The 21,616-nt window shown below is 35.7% G+C and overlaps 1 protein-coding gene across 2 annotated transcripts; it reads right to left on the bottom strand.

Moving 5' to 3' along the window:
* Positions 1–5,411: 5,411 nt before the first annotated feature.
* slc6a5 (solute carrier family 6 member 5) lies at positions 5,412–20,771 on the bottom strand. 2 transcript variants are annotated; one of them, XM_048185434.1, is made up of 16 exons: positions 20,308–20,771; positions 19,038–19,490; positions 17,529–17,682; positions 16,899–17,030; positions 16,577–16,750; positions 15,629–15,776; positions 15,404–15,536; positions 13,718–13,852; positions 13,416–13,519; positions 12,564–12,688; positions 12,288–12,400; positions 10,757–10,888; positions 10,378–10,477; positions 10,009–10,109; positions 9,678–9,845; positions 5,412–7,608 (listed from the first exon to the last, which is right to left on the bottom strand). In XM_048185434.1, the coding sequence occupies exons 1-16, from the start codon at positions 20,308–20,310 to the stop codon at positions 7,450–7,452; spliced, it is 2,334 nt and encodes a 777-aa protein (XP_048041391.1). In that variant the 5' UTR covers positions 20,311–20,771; the 3' UTR covers positions 5,412–7,449. The 2 variants fall into 2 exon arrangements, with proteins under 2 accessions (XP_048041391.1, XP_048041392.1); XM_048185435.1 differs by lacking the exons at positions 19,038–19,490; positions 20,308–20,771 and adding an exon at positions 17,820–18,969 and having other exon boundaries at positions 5,413–7,608.
* Positions 20,772–21,616: the final 845 nt, after the last annotated feature.

The raw sequence follows: 21,616 nt of genomic DNA, 5'->3' as shown, positions 1-21,616 counted from the left end.
AACAAAGGTTTTGAATTCACTGGTGGAAAAAGATTTTATAACAAGGCATTTTATTTACTGATAGCCTTATTCTTTCACTAATAAATTTTATTATATTAGTGAACCAATGATCAGAGAAGCAGAACTGAAATATTGAAATATATACTCTGTAGAACAACAATTCACTATGTTTATGACTAAGAGGGTCAAAATACACCCAGACTAAACATCCTCAATGCGTTGCCCTTATAAAAGAAATCTGCCACATGGCCACTCAGTTACACTCAGTAGCCTACCAGGCTTTTTCGCGCCAATCACCTGAACCTAAATACATATGAATGTTAAAAAACAAATAAATAAATAAATCACAAATTTCATATTTAAGCAGTTTAAAGTCTGTTTGATGAAGACCATAACGCCCAAATAAGCTTATCTGAACCAGATGAAGCAGAATTTCTAGGTTGTGCAGTTGCTTTGATAACGATTGTTTGTTTTACTCCCCCTGCTGTTGACAATCGAATTTGCACAGATTAAGCAGTTTGTATTGAAATGCAGTTCAAGAACTCAAATGTTTCCGACTCTCCCTGCATTCCATTCGGAAGGGCTCATCCGTCAGGAAACAGTAAGTGAAACTAACATTGGATTTGGACGTGCCTTCCTACCTTGAAATGTGTCCTCCGAAGGCAGCATTTTCCAGTTTTTGGACGCAGCCATCGACTTGTGGACAACCCTGTATAATTCGCTCTTCCTCTTCTTCTCCTGAATCAGTTTCTGGTTCAAACATATATGGCTTAATTAAACCGATATTTTCACTTGCCATTGTTTAGTTTATATTGACCGAGTGGATCAAGTCCGAGCTGGTGTGATTGAGTGGAGGCGGAGATTCATTTGCATATCCATGAATTTGCGTATATATTAAATAAAGCAAGGATGTAGAGTTACATTAAAGTTATTTTAAGGCAAGAAGAAATGTTTTTTTCTAAGGGGAAAAAACTTTAAAATATGTCGTTTTGATTATCAAAGATTTTTAAGTTTTAAGGGATAAACATTATTGACTGCAGGGGGACTTTAATTGCTTTTAAACTACATTTTTGAGGTTCAAGTTCAGCCTGACTCTGACGTCGTAGATTTTGGCCAGTAAAGTGATAAAATCCACAGCAACCTGAAAATAATGCATGTAATATGTGCATACTTCTTTAAAAGATGTCAACTTTATTATTTGTTCCATTATTGTTGATCCTCTTGTTTTAGCACTAAAAATATAGGCCTATTAAAATGTATCTTAGCTAAACCTTTAACCTTTTGGAACTTAGTGATATGAATTATTTGAAAAAAAAAAAAAAAAAAAAAAAAAAAAAAAAAGACCTATATGCCTATACATTGCACAATAAAGCTTTCTTTACTCTAAAACCAAAAACCCAATAAATTGACACATTTGACCACATGACAGGAAAATGCTAAAGCGGTCAAGTTACATGTAATGTTCACAAAGTCTCCACATCAACACTCAATTTATATCGCTTTCAAGATCATTCTCTTTGAACATTTGACATCTGAAGAAAGGTTTGTTGCACTTGCAGGTATAGTCTTCTACAGATAATTTGACTAAATTATAATTCATTTCATATGCATGTGAATGTGTAAAGTTAATATTAACTTTCTGACACAATATAAACAATTCATAAAAAACAGTTATTCAGTGTGATACTGTATATAGTCTAAGAGATGCTTAAAATGATTCTGCATGTAGAAGATAAAATTTAATATTTTTATTAATTAATAATATCCAGAGTCAGCAGTGAGAGTTCAACCTGATACTCTACAATGCTGCACACCAGGCGATGGGCACTTTTAAGTGTTCTGGTTCAAACTTCAAAACTGTTCTGCTCCAGTTCTTGTAGCTTCAGCTGAACAACAACAAAAAACTAAATTTCTAATAATGGGAGAAACATATCAGGATACTTCAAATATTCAACATGCTTAAAATCATATTTTAATAGATGTTTAATATTCTATCATTAAAATATATTTCTAGCCCAAAACAGAGAATGTGAACAACACAGAATTAACATACTCGCAGTCAGAGGAAAACTAAGAGATTAAATAAAAAGATCATGGATATACATAGCTGGGAGACACCAAGAGAATTACTGGATTTGTAATGATCATTTGAAATTATTTCATCTGCTTCTTCCGGTCATGCGTATGGTAATGCAGCACTGTTTATCATATTAGATACATTTGTGTGTTGAAAGTTGTTATAATGCTACTCTGCATTCACTCAGCAGCTACTATGAGATAACTGTTGCACACTGCAGTAAGCTACATAAATATTGGGCATGGTAAAACATGGTACTCGCGGTAAATTAAGAAAATGAGATTTAAACAATAAGACTTACTGTGTTGAGCTATATAACATGATTAGATATTTGTTTATGAACATATCCAAACAGTTGCAGTCTACAGTCTAATAAAACACATAATATATTAAAAAGTCTTTGGTGTTTCCATGGTTTATACAAAATAAAACAAGAAAAACGGAAATCAAGGGTAACGCGGGTATGATGTCATTAATAAGCGACACACGGACAAGGTCCATGTCCTGGTTAAAACTGCTTATTTCTGTAGATTTAAACATTCTTGGAAACATTTGGGATAATGTTAGTACACATGTCAACAAAATATATGACATTGTTCTGGTGTTTAATCAAAAAATCTTACATATTGTGCCTTTAAGTGTGAAATATCTTTCAAGGAAATGACCTACAGTATAATCAATTAAAAGAATATATTTATTTGACAATTAAAATGCAAAATGCAGAAGCAGTTCTGACCTTTATAATTGACTGTATAAAACAATCAGCAATGTTATGATCAATTGACAATATTTCTGTTTCAAATGCATTAACTAGTTTTTGATCAATGAGTTTTCTGATAAAAACACTCAAAAGTAGGAGGGCACAGTGCTTATAAAAAATGGATGAAAAACATTTGACAGATTTCCTCAATGTGCATTATCAAAGATATTTCTGTTAACACTTATTGGTATGGGATTTCTTTTAAAGCTGTTGCCCATTCAGTCAAGAAACTTTTTTTTTTTATCTTTCACTACATAGAAATCCCACTTAGTGGCATTAAAATTGCAATATTTCGTCTTTCTTGCATCACCCAATGTCATGCGTGTGTAAGTTATGTGTGCACATGTGTTAGAACTCGATATTACTCAAAAAACCTCAGTCATATAAGAACACAACTGGAGTTGAAAACATTAACATTTATTTATTGATTAAGAGGTTATACATTTTATGATAAATATGGTCTTTTATTGTATTATTGGCAAAGATACTATGATTCAAATTGCATTTCTATACATAAATACAAAATCTGAGGTAGGGCCTCAAGGATTAATGACATTTAAAATAAATTATGCCTTTTCATATATGTTTATTTTCCTCTTTTTGTACGTTTTTACATTTTTTTTTTTTTGTCTGGCACAGGATTCAAAATCTAGATATTTTTCATATTTATACTCTACAATTCAACTCAAATGATGCCATGATCTGTTGGAGGTACATATCTGTATCCATAGGCAGATTTCCCTCATGTAAAACACACAGAAATATATGACATTACCCAAGTAATAAGAAATTTTACCTATGCTCCGATAGGTCCACAGTAAAGTGCCAAATGACACGACATACATTACAATATAGACTGACCACATAATGACTGATTGGAAGCTACTCTGTATCATTATTCTGAAATACATATATATTTATTACCAGAGGACATCTATAAGGCCAAAGGTTACCTGAAGATGTCATAACATATTGGCACACATCAATAATGAAGGATGAGTGGCAGTATCTCAGTCTCCTAAATACACAGAATAATATATTTAATTTCTTCATATTTATATATAGGATATTTGTATATATATGTATACATATATGTCTTTTTCATTTAGAATATATGTTCTTTTTAAGCTTTTTTCAGAACCCTTTGAGAAGTTCTCCTTCTTTGGTTGCCTACTGCCCAGTGTCGCCCTGTAGGTAGGAAAAGGTGGTAAACTCAGCTGCAGCTGCTAAGTGAGGGACACATTCGAGAAAAGGAGCATAAAGGGGAAGCATACATGGACAAATAATCCACAGCAACACAAACAGCACATGCAAGACCGTTACCTATTACTTTTTTCCCACAGATTACGTGTTACTTGAAGGGGTTGTAACAATAACTCTCGGACAGACGTACAGCAACACAAGGACTAACAGAAATTCCATCCAGAACCTCAAATATTACAACAATGATCATAGCAGCCGTATACAATTAACGTGTGCTTTGTGTACTGTTTGTTTGTGCTACGTAACCTGGAGCTTCTGTTCTTGCATACAAATGTAACCAAGCCCTACGAGGACCTCAAACTGACTGCCAGGCTGCATTTGACCATGTCTGGATGGTTGGACAAATATAAATCTAAATATTAAGCGCTGCATATTATTCCACACATCCACACACACACACACACATATACTACACAGAGAGTAAGATTAAACATGTATCAGAAAAAGCATCTCTTTTGCGGCACTAACATACTGAGGAACACCTTTTTTCTTTTTCTGTTTTAAAATGCTCTATATAATCAAGGTGATTAGTGTAGTATCTGCATATTACATGGCTTTTGAAACACATCACTCCCAGGCAAAGTTATTATTCTCAGTGTTATTATTTGCATTGCGTGGGCAGTGTGGTTCGCTTCACTTGTAGTAGTACTAACTAAATCATATCCACACTACTAATCGTATAGGTATACATACAGTAGAACTAACAAAAAAGTAGTACTTGTCTTTTCATTTAGGCTTTTTATCAATGATGTGGTGGTGGAAAGCAACCACATATTTTTGCGTGATGTTTAATCAAAGTGCTTTTTGTACTCAAGTTTGGTCAGCTTTGACCAGCACAACAACTAACCAGAACTAAAAACCTGTTGCCCAAAGCAATACTACAAGAGCATTCTATCTGTAGCCATTATTTACAGTCCAATAGCTAGAAATGGGACACTAATAATACAATATGAAGTATTCAAATTGTCAATATATGGCATAATTTTCTGAAAATGTGCACTTTTACGAATCTTATAGGGAATGGGTTTAATGTGAATTACATGCACTGCCCAGGCAAAAAAAAAAAAAAAAAAAGGTTGCTGTTTAAATAGGCAAATTCTTAAGAGTCAATGACTGGATCATTATTGCAGTGATAATTATGTTTCTAGCATGTTATATGTTTGGCAACAGTTCTTCTAACCCTAAATGATGGAGTGTGCAGCTTTTAATTTATTAAATAACCATCCATGTTCACATTACTTAAAAAACTCATGTAACTACATGAACTTAATTTAAATGAGTTGTTTCTACTAAAAATGAGTATTGTCAGCTTTAGTGTTTGTTCAGTCAACTTAACATTGCTGAGTGAAATGCACAAATTAATGTTGACATAACTAACTGGGCAGTTGATCCGTAGTTTCCAGCATGCTTTGCAAGGGACTTCATTAGCAGAGTAAACTTAGAGATTAAAGTGTTATTTTATGCGTTTTTCAGTAAAGGGAAAGATGTTGTTAGTTTAGTTGTTAGTGTTTAATGTTCAGTTATGTTGGACATTTAGAGGAGTTTCTGTAATGTTTTTGAATTTTGTGGTTACCATTATGCAGAAGAGTGCACTCATAAACGCATGTTTATAGGATGGAATTCCTGCACTCAATTAAATTGAGTTTGTCAGCGAGTTATTTTTTTAGTGCATTTTGTAGAGCAAATTGTTAATTTAATAAGGTACATTAAGTCAATAAATGTATTCACCTCACATAATAAACTTTTATAAATGTAACATAACATTATTAAGTAAACTGCACATATGAATATTATGTAACAGTAACAAATTCAAATGATTTGTGTTTACTGTTATTTGTACAAATTACTCAATATAGTTGTGTGGAACCACTTGATGCTGCTTTTTTTAAGTAAATCCAACAATTAATTTTTTTCCATCAATTAGGATTAGAAGAATTGTTCCCAAACATATAACATGAAACATAATAATCACAGCAATAATGATCCAGTCAGAGGCTCTTATGTATTTGCTTATTAAAATCCAAACAGCGACTTTTTTTTTGGCCGGGCAGTGTATAAAGCTTCCACAAATGTGTTCAATGCTAATCCAACATCTAAAAAGGTTGATGGAACGGAGTAATACCTGAGACCCTGTTTCATGAAGACGAACAGACAGACAGAGATGAAAAATGTTTAAAAAAAGGAGTGTGGTCCCCAAGCATCTATCACAGAAGTTTCCTTTTTTTTCTAATGTATATATCCTCTGCGAGCAATTGTTAAAAATAGCGTGTCAGCTATGTCAGTGTTTAAACATGTCGTTTCTAAAATATACACGTTTCATGAGACGATTGGCTTGCCACACATACCACACTCCTTAGTTTTTCCTCTACTTTTCTTTTGTGTACTCCACTATAACTGTGTACTGCATAAGAATAGGAGGATTCACAAAGTCTATGAACAGATCACGACACATACTTGAAAGCATACTCTAAATATTAGTATACATACATAACTGCTAGTTGGCCGTTGAGTACTACTCTAAACAACATTGAAAGGTACTATTACAGTTTTGCATGGCTAAATTTTCTTTGAATAAAGGAATGGATCTATACTACTGGAACCTACACTATGAGTTTGGCTTCTATAACACTGTAGAGATATTTCCGACAGGTCAGTAAATTGTTAGAAAGAGTAGGATAGCTTATAATTCACAGAGACTGAAATGTGCTCACTTCCCTCCATAATGTAGTATTAATACGCACTATACTATGCAGTATTTTATAAATAGAGGAAGTCTGAGGCACAAGGTACAGCTATAAGTGGACACAAGTGGAGAGCAATAGTACGATGATAGTACGATGCCAGAAAAGATTTTGAGTTCTCTGTGCACTACTCAGCAGTTTATCTCATTTGTGTTTGCTACATTTAAGAGATGACAAGCAAATAGACAAGAAATATAAATGTTGTTCTCCTCATTTTTTCTTTTTTCTTTTTAACATCAGCAGTCGCTTCAGAATAAAGAAAAATAAAAAACAATCACTGCATGATGCACAATCAGTCAAATATTGCCTCAACAGTTGCAACTGCATCATTATATTGCCTCTGAGAAAAAGGTTCAGCTGGGATCGGTGTATCAGAATGTGCGTGAAAGACCTCCAAATGTCAGAATGACTGCGAATAATAATAGGGAGTTGTCTGTGCTTTCCACCTGAAAGACCCCTCTAAAAGTGCCAGAAGAGGGGGGGGATATGGCTGAAAGAGAACGCTAAGGACAAAAGGGGAGGTTGAATGGGCAAAGAGTTTGATGTGAGTGCAGGTCTCACCCTCAGAGGCCTCGGGAAATTTTGCACTCACAGAGAAGTGAGGAGGTTTATTGATATTGGGCTGATAGCTGGAAATCTTTAGGGGGAAGTTTGAGGCCAAGGGAGTTGGTGCCCAGTGGGTCGATCATGTTCTTGTAGCGTTCACCGCGGTGTTTCATCAGGAATGGACCCCAGTCAGGCTGAGGAGAGCAAACCAACTTCAGCCGCTGTGGAAAGAGAGACAAGCCATCAGAATTGCATGCTGGGTGCTTGGTTTGCATCCTATCCTGTAGATATTGACTGAATGGCTTTGTTTGATCTTTCAAAACTCAAAGAAGTTACAGAATATTTTAAAACGATCGAAAACATATTACTTTGATGCATAATTTTTGTTGTTTATATTGTTTATGTGAATTCCATGTTATATATATCCATGGAGATTTAATTCTAATTTTATAATTATTATGCATGCAGAAGATCTCAAAGATCTCACAGACTCAAAGATCTCACAGGACTAAATATAATAAACTATAGTGAAGGCAAAAGGTGGTTAAAATTATGAAAAACTTTGGGATAAAATTGAACCTGTTTCCTGTTAAAAGTGAACCTGAACCTGTTTGTTAAATGTGAATGATTGTATGATTTATACTGGTGTTATGTTTTGTTGCTATTTTATGTTTGTATTATTTTAGAGTTATATACTATTTATGTACAGCACTTTGGTCCATTCTTATGGTTTTGAAAGTGCTTTAAAAATAAAAGTTGAGTTAAAGGACCTAGACTAAAAATATTAACCTAAAATCTTGATGTTGATATAAAAAATGTTCATGAACTTTATGAATTTTATGCATAAATTACCATAAATGTTTCTTATAGAGTTTACAACACTGACTGTTTTTCAATAACTCTAAAGTAAAAAAGGAAACAACCCAAATGGTTACACTTTATTTTCATAGTCCACTTTAGACATTCTATTAACTATAAATAACTCTCATTAGAGTACTAGTAGACTGTTAGGTTAGGGTTAAGTTGACATGTACTTGCAAAGTTACTTACTAAATTTGCTAAAGTCACTAGAATGTCTGTTGGGGATCATCAAAATAAAGTGTTAGCAGATATTAAGCAGTACTAATACTCTAATGACTGCTAGTTGACAATTAGTTGCAAAGTTACTCATGAGCTGTGTCCGAAAGTTTAAAAATGCTGCCTTTGGTGGATGCATTCCAAAGTAGGAAGGCATCAAGGCACGTCCGAATCCATTGTTAGCTTCACTCCCTGTCTCCTGAGATACCTTCATCTGATCGATTTTTGAAGGCAGCATAGATGTGTCCTTTGCTGCCTTTGATATCCCAACAATCCTGTGCTTTCAGTTGTGTGACAGTTAAAGTTGCCATGAAATCAAAATTGTCAATTCTTATTTTTTTTTACAGAATGTTGCAGTGCTAATAATTTCATTATTTTTAAAAATAATTTATCTGTGCACATCATTTTTTCACTGTTCTCTTCATGATGTGTGTCTCAGCGGAGGGGCGGACTATACAGTCAAACCAAAATGTATTCAGAAACCTTGAACATTCATTCATTATTACAGTTTATACACTATAATTTAAAAAAAATGGTAATAAAATATGACAAGATCTCAGAGTTAAACTGTGAAAAAAAATTATCTTAATTATGTCAGATAACACTTAAGCAAAACATGGTCAGGTCAAAGTGTCTGAATAATTTTTGGTCCCAAATTTTTATCAATTTTACTGGTCGTCCACTGTATGAATATGTTACAGTTTACTTTATTTTGCTATCCTCACTTACATAAATTAACTATAGTGTCCTGCACCCACTAGTAAAAAATATATCAAAAATATAAAAAATGTCTTAATAAGTTTTGGTTTGACTGTATATCCTCCACAACTGACTTCAAACTGGAAATCAGATCTGCGTCCATAAAGTTCCTTCATTTCCTATAATCCAATCAATTCCTGAAGGACAAAATCAAGCCCTGCCTTACATCTTTAAGCTGTTTCAATCTGATACACATCACAATAGGGAAGAAAACACTTTCGCTTCCGTTTGATGGTAACTTTAAAATAAAGAATCAAAGATGGTCTGAAAGTTGCAGTTGGTGGTTTTTGACATTTCTAGCAAGAAATTAGAGATACCTTTGTGTGCAAACGTTGCTTGTGAAGTCAGAGGCAAAAAGTCAGCGGCCTAAGCTTCTGGACGCAGCCATAGTTAGTATAATGTCTAAAGTGGACTATTGAAATAAAATGTTAAGACCCAAACACCCCTCCCTTACCTCAATTAAGGTTCCAGGTGCGAGGTGCATCTTGATAACAAACATAATGGGAATCCATATAACAGAACAGATGACCATAAGCCAGCCGAGGACCATTGACCAGGTCGGATAAGTGTAATCCTCATATGTCATCACCTTCCACTGGTACAGACTAAGTGCCAAAATAAACTAGGGAAAGAGAAAGAGAGAGAGGGTCAGTGGCCGTATTATCCAACAGTTATAGCACTGATGAATGTGTGCATGCATTGGCGTTGGATGTGTGTCACAGGTATCTGCAGGAATGGGTATATATAAACCCCTGTTTTGTTTCATCTGTATAAGGTGGACATACTGTGAGAATGGTTGGTGTGACAAAAGCCCAGCAGATTCTCCAAAACCTGTTTGGCTGGAACCCAATCATCATCTCGATGTCCTCACAGAACCGTTGTAGACCTGCACCAACAAGAAAGAAAGAAAGAAAGAAAGTCTTATATTTATGCATCTATCTATCTTACACATTTATATAACTAAACTAACTAATAATTGACTTAGCAAGATTTTTAGCTTGAGCACACTCATTGCTGCCTGCCTGCCTGATTGTTTGTTAGTTTGTTTAGATATTTGTAATTTTCTTTGTTCATTACCTAAAAAAAATCAGATCCCTGCAGTGCACTAAAATAAATTACTGAGGCCCTAAAATCTACAGATAAATGAAACTCACCATAAATGTATGAGATTCCAACCAGTTCAAATATGGCAATGATGACCAGAGAGTAAGAGGCTGCATATGTGTCCACCAGCTGAAGCATGTACATACCACTCTGTAGGTGAACACACACACACATACACACAATTCAAAATACAAATAGTTATCTAATGAATCCTAATCTAAAAATCACCCAATGAATCACTTTAATTAAAAAAAAGACAAATTAACATTCATTCCTGACCATTCCAATTATCTGCTTTAGAAATTCCGTTCCAGTGTGTTTACTTTTCTTATTTACTTGCTTTTATATTGTTTAGCAGAGAGCCACTTTAATTAAAGTGTGCTATAATGGTAAAGGTTTTGCAGTTGGGAATAATAGTAAATGTCCTACCTCAGTAATCATGGGGAAACCCAGCACAAAAAAGGACAAACAGCAAATCAAAGTGAACTGAGGCTTGTGTGTGCGCAGGTACTTGGGGAACTCATCAGAAACAGACGTCACTATAGTTTCTATGGTGGCAAACTAGAGAGGAACCAAAAGTGATTTAGTTATTTATTTCATTTATTCAGCTATCACATACTGTAAAAAAGCATGGATGACATGTCTTCCTTCCACTGTAGAAAAATGAAGCCAAAATATCCCAGAAATGGCGGTTAACATTGTGCCCCGATTACGTCATTCAGAGTCTGCGCAGTAGTGATCGTGAGGTGGAGCCTGCAGTATCCATACTCCCGCAGACTCAATTACAAGCACAGCTGTCAATCATGACATTAAACCCTTTTTTTTGAGATGGTCCTCAGTGCAGAACACAAGATCCAAGGGGTGGAGTTGGCTCTAGATCCAACTCCTCCCCTTTTACATATCCCTAAACCTACCCGTCTCCGCTCCCTGGAAAATGAGCGATGGTTTCACTAGATAAGACCCTTATTTCTCATCTGGGATCGTTTTATACAATTTGAAGCTGCAGTGAAACTAATTTTGACCTTCAACCGTTTGGTGCCCATTAAAGTCCATTATAAGGAGAATAATCCTGGAATGTTTTCATCAAAAACCTTCATTTCTTTTCAACTGAAGAAAGAAAGACATTGACATCTTGGATGACATGGGGGTGAGTAAATTATCAGGAAAAGTTTATTTAAAAGTGAACTAATCCTTTAACCTATCCGACTCCACCCCCTGGATCTCGAGTGTTCTGCAGTGAGGGGCTACTGCTCTTTTATAACATCAAAATAAACGGCCACTAAAAATGGAGAACTTTTGATGCATTTTGGCCATTTATTTACACGACAACAGCATTTTGGGGGCCTGAAAACGCTGACTTTTGAAAAGGGGTTTCAAAGAACAAGTTTTTGAAAATGATACCATTATTGTCCCCATGTAAACTACAAAAACGCGAATTTGTGAAAATGGTGACGTTATGCGTGTTACGTGTTCAATTCTATAGGCACGTGGTGTTTCTTTACAAAGTGACATCGCCAACTACTGGCCTGGCATGAATAATACAGCATTTTAGTTGTTTTCATGGATACGTGTGAACGGGGACAATTTTGACAATGTTGTCGTCTGTACGTGAGAAATGCAAAGGAAAAACTTTTCCGTTTTTAGTACATCATTGTCGTGTAAACGCACCCTAAGTAAAACCAAACTTATTGGAAAAACAAACACTTGAACATACATCAGCGTGATAAGAACTACCCAAAATGACAGAAACCAATATTATTTGGATTGAATTTTTTTTAGTTTGGCTAGTGTCCCATTCGATTACATGGAGAAGGCAGGATTTATGACCTATACTGCAGCCAGTCACCAGGGGGCGATCGAAATGTTTTGGCTTGACTTTTCAGGACATGTGTGACACACTTGAGCTATCACATAACAACTGAAGAAAAAACTGTAAATCAAGATTCATTTTTGCCATTACCATAGTATCCAGACCAAGCGTAAGCAGCATGAGGAAGAAGATGATGGCCCAGAAAGGTGACAAGGGCAGCCTGGTCAGAGCCTCTGGATACACCACAAACGCAATTCCTGGACCTACAAAAAGAGCATATTTACAAACCAGACTGATCAAAAGCCTTTTAGATCTGATAATAGTGGAAACAATGTGATGAGCTTTATATATTTCCAATTACACCAACACCAAACATCTGATCATAGTTCATAATAGCTTACCAACCACAAACACATGCACATGTACCTTCATCTGCCACACTCTCGATGGGGACTTTGAGCTCATGAGCCATGAAACCAATAACCGAAAAAATGACAAAACCAGCAAAAATACTGGTGGCACTGTTAGTACACGTCACAATGAGAGTATCCCTACAAAACAAAAGAGACAGAGCGCACAATGTCATTTTAAATCACAAATAATATTCTTAACACATAGATCAGATTTTGAGTAAAAGCATCTATTGAATGTTTACATTTCCTTGGGCAGATAGTTTTGCAATATTAGTTTTAAAATGATAATAATTATCCTCTTTTTGTTGGTTAAAGAAACTCGTTTGTTTACATTCTATAATTCAGATATTACACTGACTCTTGTTTATTCATTACATTAGTCTCAACAAAACTTTTATGTAAGTCTCTTATGCTCACCAAGGCTGTATTTATTTGATCAGACATACAGTAAAAACAGAAATATTGTGAAATATTATTACAATTTAAAATAAGTGTTTTCTATTTAAATATTATCTTCAAATGTTATTTATTGCTGTGATGCAAAGCTGCATTTTTAGCATCATTACTCCAGTCTTCAGTGTCACATGATCCTTCAGAAATCATTATAATATGCTGATTTGGTGCACAAGAAACATTTATTACTGTTATTATTATCAATGTTTAAAAAGCTGTGCTGTTATATATTTTTGAGGAAACTATGATCCATTGTTTCAGCATACATTTACAAAACTTATTTTCTACTTATATAAGTAGAAATCTTTTGTAACAATTATACATTTCTTTACCTTCCACTTTGATCAATTAAACGTGTCCTTGCTGAATATATATATACCTCAAACGTGCAATCAGTGACAGTGCTGGTTACCTGTAACAGTTGTTATGGAACTTATTGTAGGATGACAGGGTTATAAGACCACCCCATGCTGCAGACAAAGAGAAGAAGATCTGGGTAGCAGCATCCTTCCACACCTTGAGTTGAAGTGAAAGACAGAAAGAAACATAAGAAAAATAATAATAATAAACAGACGAAATCCAATAGGGTCCTCGCACTTTGGTGCTCGGGCCCTAATGAGATTGAATCTAGAGGAAAGTACATCAAAGAGAAAACATTTCACCATCAAATATAGTGAATAAAAATAATAAAATATACACCATTCTTTTTATTACCTTGGAATCATTGAGTTTTTCCCATTTGGGTGTTATGAAGTAAAGGATCCCAGAACCGGCCCCAGGGAGAGTGACCCCTCGGATCAGCAGGATGACCAACACCACGTAAGGGAATGTGGCAGTGAAATACACCACCTGAAAACAAGAAAAATAGCTTTGTGAAAGACCAACAAACATCAACACATATACAAGTGAATAACAATGATTTAATCAAAGAGATTACTAGTAACCTATTTAGTAGCTTATCTAGTAGTTTATGCCAACCTTTTGTTTGTCTTACAGCCTTATCTAATATTCATCTAATATCCAATCTAATTCATCTAATATTTATTTTGCCAAATTTAAAAAAACACACATTTAAAAATTGGGGTTATTTCTACTTAAAGGCGATCTAAGCGATCCTGGGTGGAGTAACTTCCTGTTGACGTTCGAAGTGTTGTCAAACAAAACAGAGGCTAGCTAGACCCTCCCTCCTCCTCCTCCCCCTCCCCTCTGTGCTTCCTGAAACAGTCATGAACGCGCATTTAAAATCATTCTTGTCGGTTATTGGCTGGAGCATGTTTATTATGTTTCGTGGTCCAGGCTGCACCAGGTAGTTTTTGTTGCCGTTTTTGGAGCTTGTGGCGACTACAGAGACCGTGTTTTTTTACAGTGTGTTCAGGGGACAGGCAGCTAGCGGATAGTGAGGAGATGTTTGCTGGATGTGACAAAAATATTTTGGCCTAAAAACGCGAGACATCGCTTAGAGCACCTTTAATTACTCACAGTTTTAGTACTGTCTAATAGGAACTGTCTAATGTTTCTGCCAAGTGATTGTTATATTACTTAATTTATTCTCATTTTTAAGAGGGAGACTCCCCAAAAAAGAGACTCTGCTAATAAATATCATTAATTACAAAAACTGACTTGTCTTGACACCCAAATTCACCAATAAATCACACAAATGGCTATTGAAACCTTAATAATATTAGGCATTTTTATGTAAAGTACCATTCAAAGATCAGGGGTTAGCAAGAAGTTTTTTTTAAAGAAATTAATAGTTTTTATTCAGCAAGGATGCATTAAATTGATCAAAAGAGACAGTAAAGACATTTGTAATGTTACAAAAGATTTTTAAATTTTAAATAAATGGTATTTTTTTTTAACTTTCTATTCATCAAAGAACCCTAAAAAATGATCATGTCTCCACAAAGATAATCAGCACAATTGTTTTCAACTTTGATAATAATAAGAAACATTTCTTGAGCAGCAAATCAACCTATTAGAATGATTTCTGAAGGATCATGTGACACTGAAGACTGGAGTAATGATGCTGAAAATTTACCATTACAGGAATAAATTACATTTTAAAATATATTAAAACGGAAAACACTTATTTTTCAGTTATCAAATTTTACAATATTACAGTTTTTACTGTATTTTTCATCAAATAAACAGCCTTGGTGAGCAATAGCAAATGTGCATGCAAATTTTTCAAAAAAATATTTAAAAATCTTACCGACCCCAAACTTTTGAACAGTAGTTCCTGAAAAAGTCTGATTTGTATTTCATCTTTAAAGAGGATGACTGACTAGATTTGCCTTCCCACAAAGGAAGTGGGTTGTATAGGATCAGAATGAGGCCTCTTTTAACATAGTTCCTGTAAATGAGAAATAAGGAGAGAAAATAGTCAGCCTATTTTCTTACCTTCCCTGAAGACTTGATCCCTTTAGCCAAAGAGGCATAAACAATAAGCCAAGCCAGGAAAAGGCAAGCAGCCAAGGGCCAACGAATATCACCCGGGTATTCAATACCCTTGGAAATATGCAACACATTATACCTATCAAGAAAGCAGAAAGATTCACATACATTTACAAAATTAAACATAAAACACCTTTAAACACTGACGGATAGATAGAAAAGCACACTTACTTGAAATACTCCTCACTAGGGCTGACATAGGTTTTATTGTCCATTGTTACATTTAACAGTTTACTTAAATTCCCGACAGCATTTGCAGATAAACAGAATGTAGTGTTCTTGACTGACGTGATGTTTCTGTCCCTTAGTATACAGGTGTCTGGCCAGAAGAAACAATGACAGAACTTGGAATGAACGTGAAAAATGTTCCTGTTTTTCATCGTCATTCACTGCCTAAATTAAAAAAAACATTCTAAAACAATTTAAGTCCAAGAAATCAAACAAACGTCGCACAAATACCCATTTCACACACATCTAAAATACTGTCTTTGATTCACGTGCAGGTTTAGTAGCGCTACTCAAACAAGCCACGAGGTGGCAGTGCATCTCACTGCGGCACTGCACCAACTCTTACAGTAAATTTGTCAAGCAAGCAGATTTTCTGCTGAATTCACCAAAAGCACGACATTGAGAAAAGCGTTTTAAAACGAATTACAGCGTATAATGTTAACAAATTCAATCAAATGCATAAAAAAACAGTTTTTATTCTAATTAGATTAGATTTTTAAGCATAAAAAGCACAAAACATTTTTTCACAATTACACATTTCAATGTGACACAAATATCCTAAATAAAAAAATAAAAACGCCAAATCTATTTGTAGCTATTGTATGATGATAAAATGCAAGATTTTACAATTTTTGTAGCAGACAAAAAAACAAAACAAAAAATCTGTCAAGTCATCAAATAAGAACTTTTGGTGAAATGAAAAAGCACAGTTGCGTTTGGGGTATAAAGAGGGAAACTGAATAACCTAAATTAAGTGGTAGGCTACTTAATTCCTGAAATACAGGTTGCGCATTGCGCATTTTAGTTAGAAAAAAAAGAAGGGGGGCTGTGGGGGGTGGACTCACAGAGAGAGAGAGAGAGAGAGAGAGAGATAAAGACGCTCATCCTTACCCAAAAGCAGCATGTCTTTGTCTTTGCACTCGATGGTGTTCCATTCATTTTTACAGGTGGCCCATGGCAGTGACTCCTTCAACGAAGCGAACAGGTAGTACAATGTCCAGCACATAATAATATTATAGTATATGGCTATCAAGACAGATATTATCAACATGGCAATCCCGCAACCTATAATAACAAAATGAAAACCAGATAATAGAAATTACACTTAAAGCAGGCGGAAAGTCGATTACCATTTCACTGGAAACACTAATATAACACAAACAGTGCTCGTCATATCTGAGGATCTGAAGTTAATAAAGTTACGTCAGTTTACCTTGTAGAGCTGGAATCGCTTTCCATACTGACACCGGGCCTTGGCTGGCGAACTGACCCAACGACACCTCCATCAAAAATATAGGGATACCGGCGAGGCCTAACATGATTAGGTAAGGTATCAAAAACGCACCTAGAGAAAGAGAGAGCAGCTGCTATTGGACAAAAGTCAGGACTCAATAGTAGTGCATCTTGAACAAATTCCCAAAGTTTAGTAGCCTACCCGCCATTTTTAAATGTGAGTTTTAATTTGTTTTGGCATTAAAGTAAATACATAATAATATTTTGATAATAGTACTTTATTTTATTGCAATTAGATCATTTTAAATAAATACAATAAATGTACTAAAACATAATAAAATTAAATATAACATTAATTATAGGCTACACTTTTAATGTGTGCGAATAATACCTAAATAATCTTTCGCCTTGTAATTCGTACTCTAAAATGGAATCCCTGTAACCATAAAACGAATTTTTAATTTATATTTAAAAAAAAATTAAATTGCTTCTAACGAAAGTTTACGTTACTAACGGACAAACGACTAGTTTTCGATTTAAAAAATCGATTTGTACAAGCACAAAAATATTTACTTTAGTTCTCGCGTGTTGTCTCTTAATTATTTCTCACCTCCACCATTCTGGAAAGCAAGATATGGGAATCTCCACACATTTCCCAACCCCACGGCATATCCCACCATGGACAGAATAAAATCCAGTTTGTTGGACCAGTTCCCCCGGGCCTTATTCTCATCTCCTCCCGCATCATCATCATCATCATCATCCTGGAAGAACAGTCCACTAAATGTTTAGTATTATCGGCTGTGGGCTGTTAATAGTTATTCAATCATGACAATCATCATCAGGTCAATACAATTATACATGTATTAACATTTCATCACTTAAAAAACAAATAGCCTACACAGATGCTTCCCCAACAACTTTTTGTGCCGTTTCAGTGACCTGGGAATAAATGGGTCGCCCTTGGCTCTGATGAAAAACCCCAATGGGAATTGTCCCATAAGCAGATTCTTATGTAACACATTATCCTGCTATACAACCAGCCATCAGAAACCAGTCTCTGGGGACGATAAAGCTCATACACGCAGAGCTCAGCAGCTTAATTTCCAATCAGAAAGCAAATGTTGTGACTCTTGATCTGCGGGTTTTGTTTCAGAGGCAGTGCAGCAGTATCCTACAGCATTTCATGTATTCAGATCCTTGACACGTCCTCTTACTCGACCTGTTTGTGAAATCTGCTGTAATTATTGCGCTGTCAGAAATAATCACTATCAGTGTTCAAATCTTTCCAGACTGGAAGCAGATTTCGTTTCGCTGTCCACTTTTGAGAGACTAAAGAACAACGTCCTTCTGTCCAAAACACTTATTCTAATAAGAGAACCGTGTCTCACATCTTTAGTTTTCCACACTTAGAATACAAAACCAAACTAATAGCCTACTATCTTGCATCGTAAAAAAGTGCAAATTATAGGCTACGAAAGTGAAAACAAAAGGTTCAGGGGTCTTAAAGTAAATATTCTTTTAGCATACAAGCGAATATATGTTTCAGCAACGTGTCGCTAACGATAAAATACTTCATCACAGCGAATATTATACATGTCGCTAAAATCAAATAGACGCCAGCGAATAGATTTCGGCTAGGAGGTAACCATAGCAACAATAAGCTGCTCCAAATAACCGTCGTTACTTACCGCAAAGTGTTAAACGCCTCAATAAAACACTATATTTTTAAGGCTTACTGTGCTTGTGGTGGCACCAAATGACAGTTTCTGTTGAATGAGACGAACCTCTATAAGCTATTATCAATTTTTTTAAATCATTATTAGGTTATTTTAAGCAAAAAAATCCCAGCAAGTGAGTTCAATTAGGTAAGTTCTCGCAAACATCTCAGAATTTAAACTGTAACGGAAGGAACGGATAAAGCAGCAACTTGATTGTAGCAGTTCGTTTTGCTCAACAATGCAACAAAACAAAACAAAACAAAACAAAACAAAACAAAACAAAACAAAAAAAACATCACAGCTTTCTTTTGCTCAAGACTCTCCCCGTTTGAAAGCTTTGTGCTCAGGGGTGATTGGCTGATTCTACCCTATTGAGACGTTCATTTGTAACCACTTACCCCGGTCACTGTGCCAGGCAGAACAGATGTATTGCCATCTGTACCCAGTATGATGGTGGTCTGGCTCATGGAGGTCCAGTCACCGGTGGTGTTGTTATGCTCCGCCGCGATCCTTACAGCACTTTGATTGTTAGACATGAAGTCCGACGTGGCTTTACCGGTCGAACCATCCATTTTACCGGCGGAATCCTTGCGCGCGGCAGAATTAACGGGAGCAAACGTGGGTCCAGGTGCGGCGTTTTTAAACGTCCCGTATGCTTTATTGGCTTCCATTTCGCACGGTTTATTTTCCGAGGGACAAAAAGTTTTCCGTTCGTTTACAGGCGGCGGTTGGGGCACCGGGTTGCCGTTCTCCGGTTTGTTATTAGTTGTAGCTCCAACCGCTCCCCCCGACGGCTGGGGCGGAATACTGTTTGACGGCTGTCTCAACATTTCCCCGTGTTCGGAAAAATCCTGCAACGTTAAAACGTTAAATACACATTAGACAGAAGCAGAATAATTGCTACTTCACACCTACAATGACCCAACATTTTATACAAACCTACCCACAGGCAGCACAGCAAAATATTCACGCTAACATATTATAACTTCTGCAATGTGTTTTTTGCTAGATCGATTGTCTGCTCCACTTCTTTGATTTTCAGCTCACGGACGGTCGCTGTTTGCTTCTTGCTTTTACCATTACAGAAAGATTCTTTAATTTTACGCCTCATTTACCTCCTGTCATTCAACCCCGGCACATCCCCTGGTTTTATGGGCAATAGACAAGCTGCCGGGCTCGGCCGAGGCTTTTCCCCCCTGCGGCAGGCACCAGTCCCGGTGTAAGTGTGCAGTGCAAACCCGGGTGCAAACATGGAACATTACACCAACAATTACACTGCACCATAGGAGTACACAGTCCTAAAACCCTTTTTAAAATATGTTAAAATATTCTGGTTATATATAAACACCTATACAAACAAAAAATATATAAATTCGGCTGTCATTCTATATGAAATAGGCTATTACTAGGCTACTACTGAGGTTATAATCTTTTATTAAATGTTAATGCTATAATATAACAGGATACGCAAGTAATATTTCCTTTGAAATTGTGTAAAAAAAAAAAAAAAAAAAAACTGCAATAAAGTTTCAGCACCTTGGACAGCGACTCTTCGTTAATTATCGCATTTACAAATACTTTTTCGTTTCCAAAACTACTCTAAATAATTTGTAAATTGTTAACAGCAAAAACACACAAAGCCTAAAGTAATGAATGTGCTGTACTCACCATTTGTGCAGAGTCAACAAATGTGGGTTAATAGCAGAAAACAGCTGGAAAGGCGGCAGGCAGACTGAGTTTGGCTGTGCAAAGTGCAAAGCTTTCTATATCTCCGTGGGAAAGATCAGGTTTGCGTCAGTGCATGGCAAAGTACCCTTCGCATGACATTTTCTTGATAATAGGGCTTTGATAAATCATTGGCCTTCAATTCTGATTTTTAAAGGGGCAACAAGCGAAGACGTGAGCTCGTGACACACACAAGCAGCGCGAGACTACGTTTGGGGACGGACTGGCTCGTGACTGATTAATAAACTTGTCCCTCAGGACTATGTAAAGATGTTCATCTGACGCACGGAGAAGATTCTGCAGACGCAGGCATCGTGAGGACTGCATAGCTGACCGAGTCCTGTACATATAGATAGCCTATCTAACGACTTTTCATCATGCAATATTATTAAAAATAGATAACAGGCCCATTCTTATATTTTCTTATTACATCTTATCGCAGTCAAGTTATTTAGCCTGCAAGCAATGCACAGATCTGCGTCAAAGCTGGCATTTTTTTTATTATTATTTAGATAAGGCCATGGAAATATGATTTTATAGCCTATATTTAAATGAATGAACATACTAAAATCAAACAATTAACTTTACACTATAAATGAAAACTTTTGTAGCATATTTTCTATAGTATTTGAGCAATGTTGTATTTCATGGTTCTTAGTTTACACGTCAAACGAAGCCCCACGTATATCCTTATGCGTCATTGCCACACATATTGCTCAAGTGTGAAAAGTCGGCGAGGTTTTCAGAGGAGTGGAGGTACTCATTTGTTAAACTTTTACGCAAGACAAAGGAGGAGTAATTTTCTATTTTTAGCTTCGATGTAAGCACACTGCATTTGGGCATTCAAGCATCAGCCCCCGGAGTGATATTTTTAAACAGAGAAGCACTGAATTGAAAATAGAATCTTTATGAAATAATTATTATTGTGAAAAATATTATAATAACTTGCATGAATAACTTGAACACACATTACAATAAATAGACCTAATATAGTTCATGTGCATACAAGTAAATTCGTTTTTGGAATGTAGTGAGCTGTTAAAGATTGTATAATAATGTATTTTGATTAAATATATGATATAAAGTGCACAACCAGTTAATCAAGCAATATAATAACGATGGTTAGTTGTATTCAATGTTAAGGGCCCCTCAGTTCCTCAGTCTTGATATCACTTTATACATGCTCGCTGCTGCAGTGACCATCATAAATCTGCGGCCGCCGGTGATAAGCCTCTATACGGCTGGATTAGCT

This window comes from Megalobrama amblycephala, linkage group LG3 (genome assembly GCF_018812025.1).
Source record: "Megalobrama amblycephala isolate DHTTF-2021 linkage group LG3, ASM1881202v1, whole genome shotgun sequence".
Lineage (NCBI taxonomy): Eukaryota > Metazoa > Chordata > Actinopteri > Cypriniformes > Xenocyprididae > Megalobrama > Megalobrama amblycephala.
Note: the sequence above shows the minus strand (reverse complement) of the source record. Positions and strands in the feature narration are given on the sequence as shown.

Excerpts from the sequence above, each read along its gene's own strand:
- slc6a5 (XM_048185434.1), bottom strand. Across the intron at positions 12,689-13,415 it reads TTCCATAACAACTGTTACAG|GGATACTCTCATTGTGACGT; the intron begins GTAACCAGCACT and ends TTTGTTTTGTAG. Across the intron at positions 9,846-10,008 it reads TCACACCAACCATTCTCACA|TTTATTTTGGCACTTAGTCT; the intron begins GTATGTCCACCT and ends CTCTTTCCCTAG.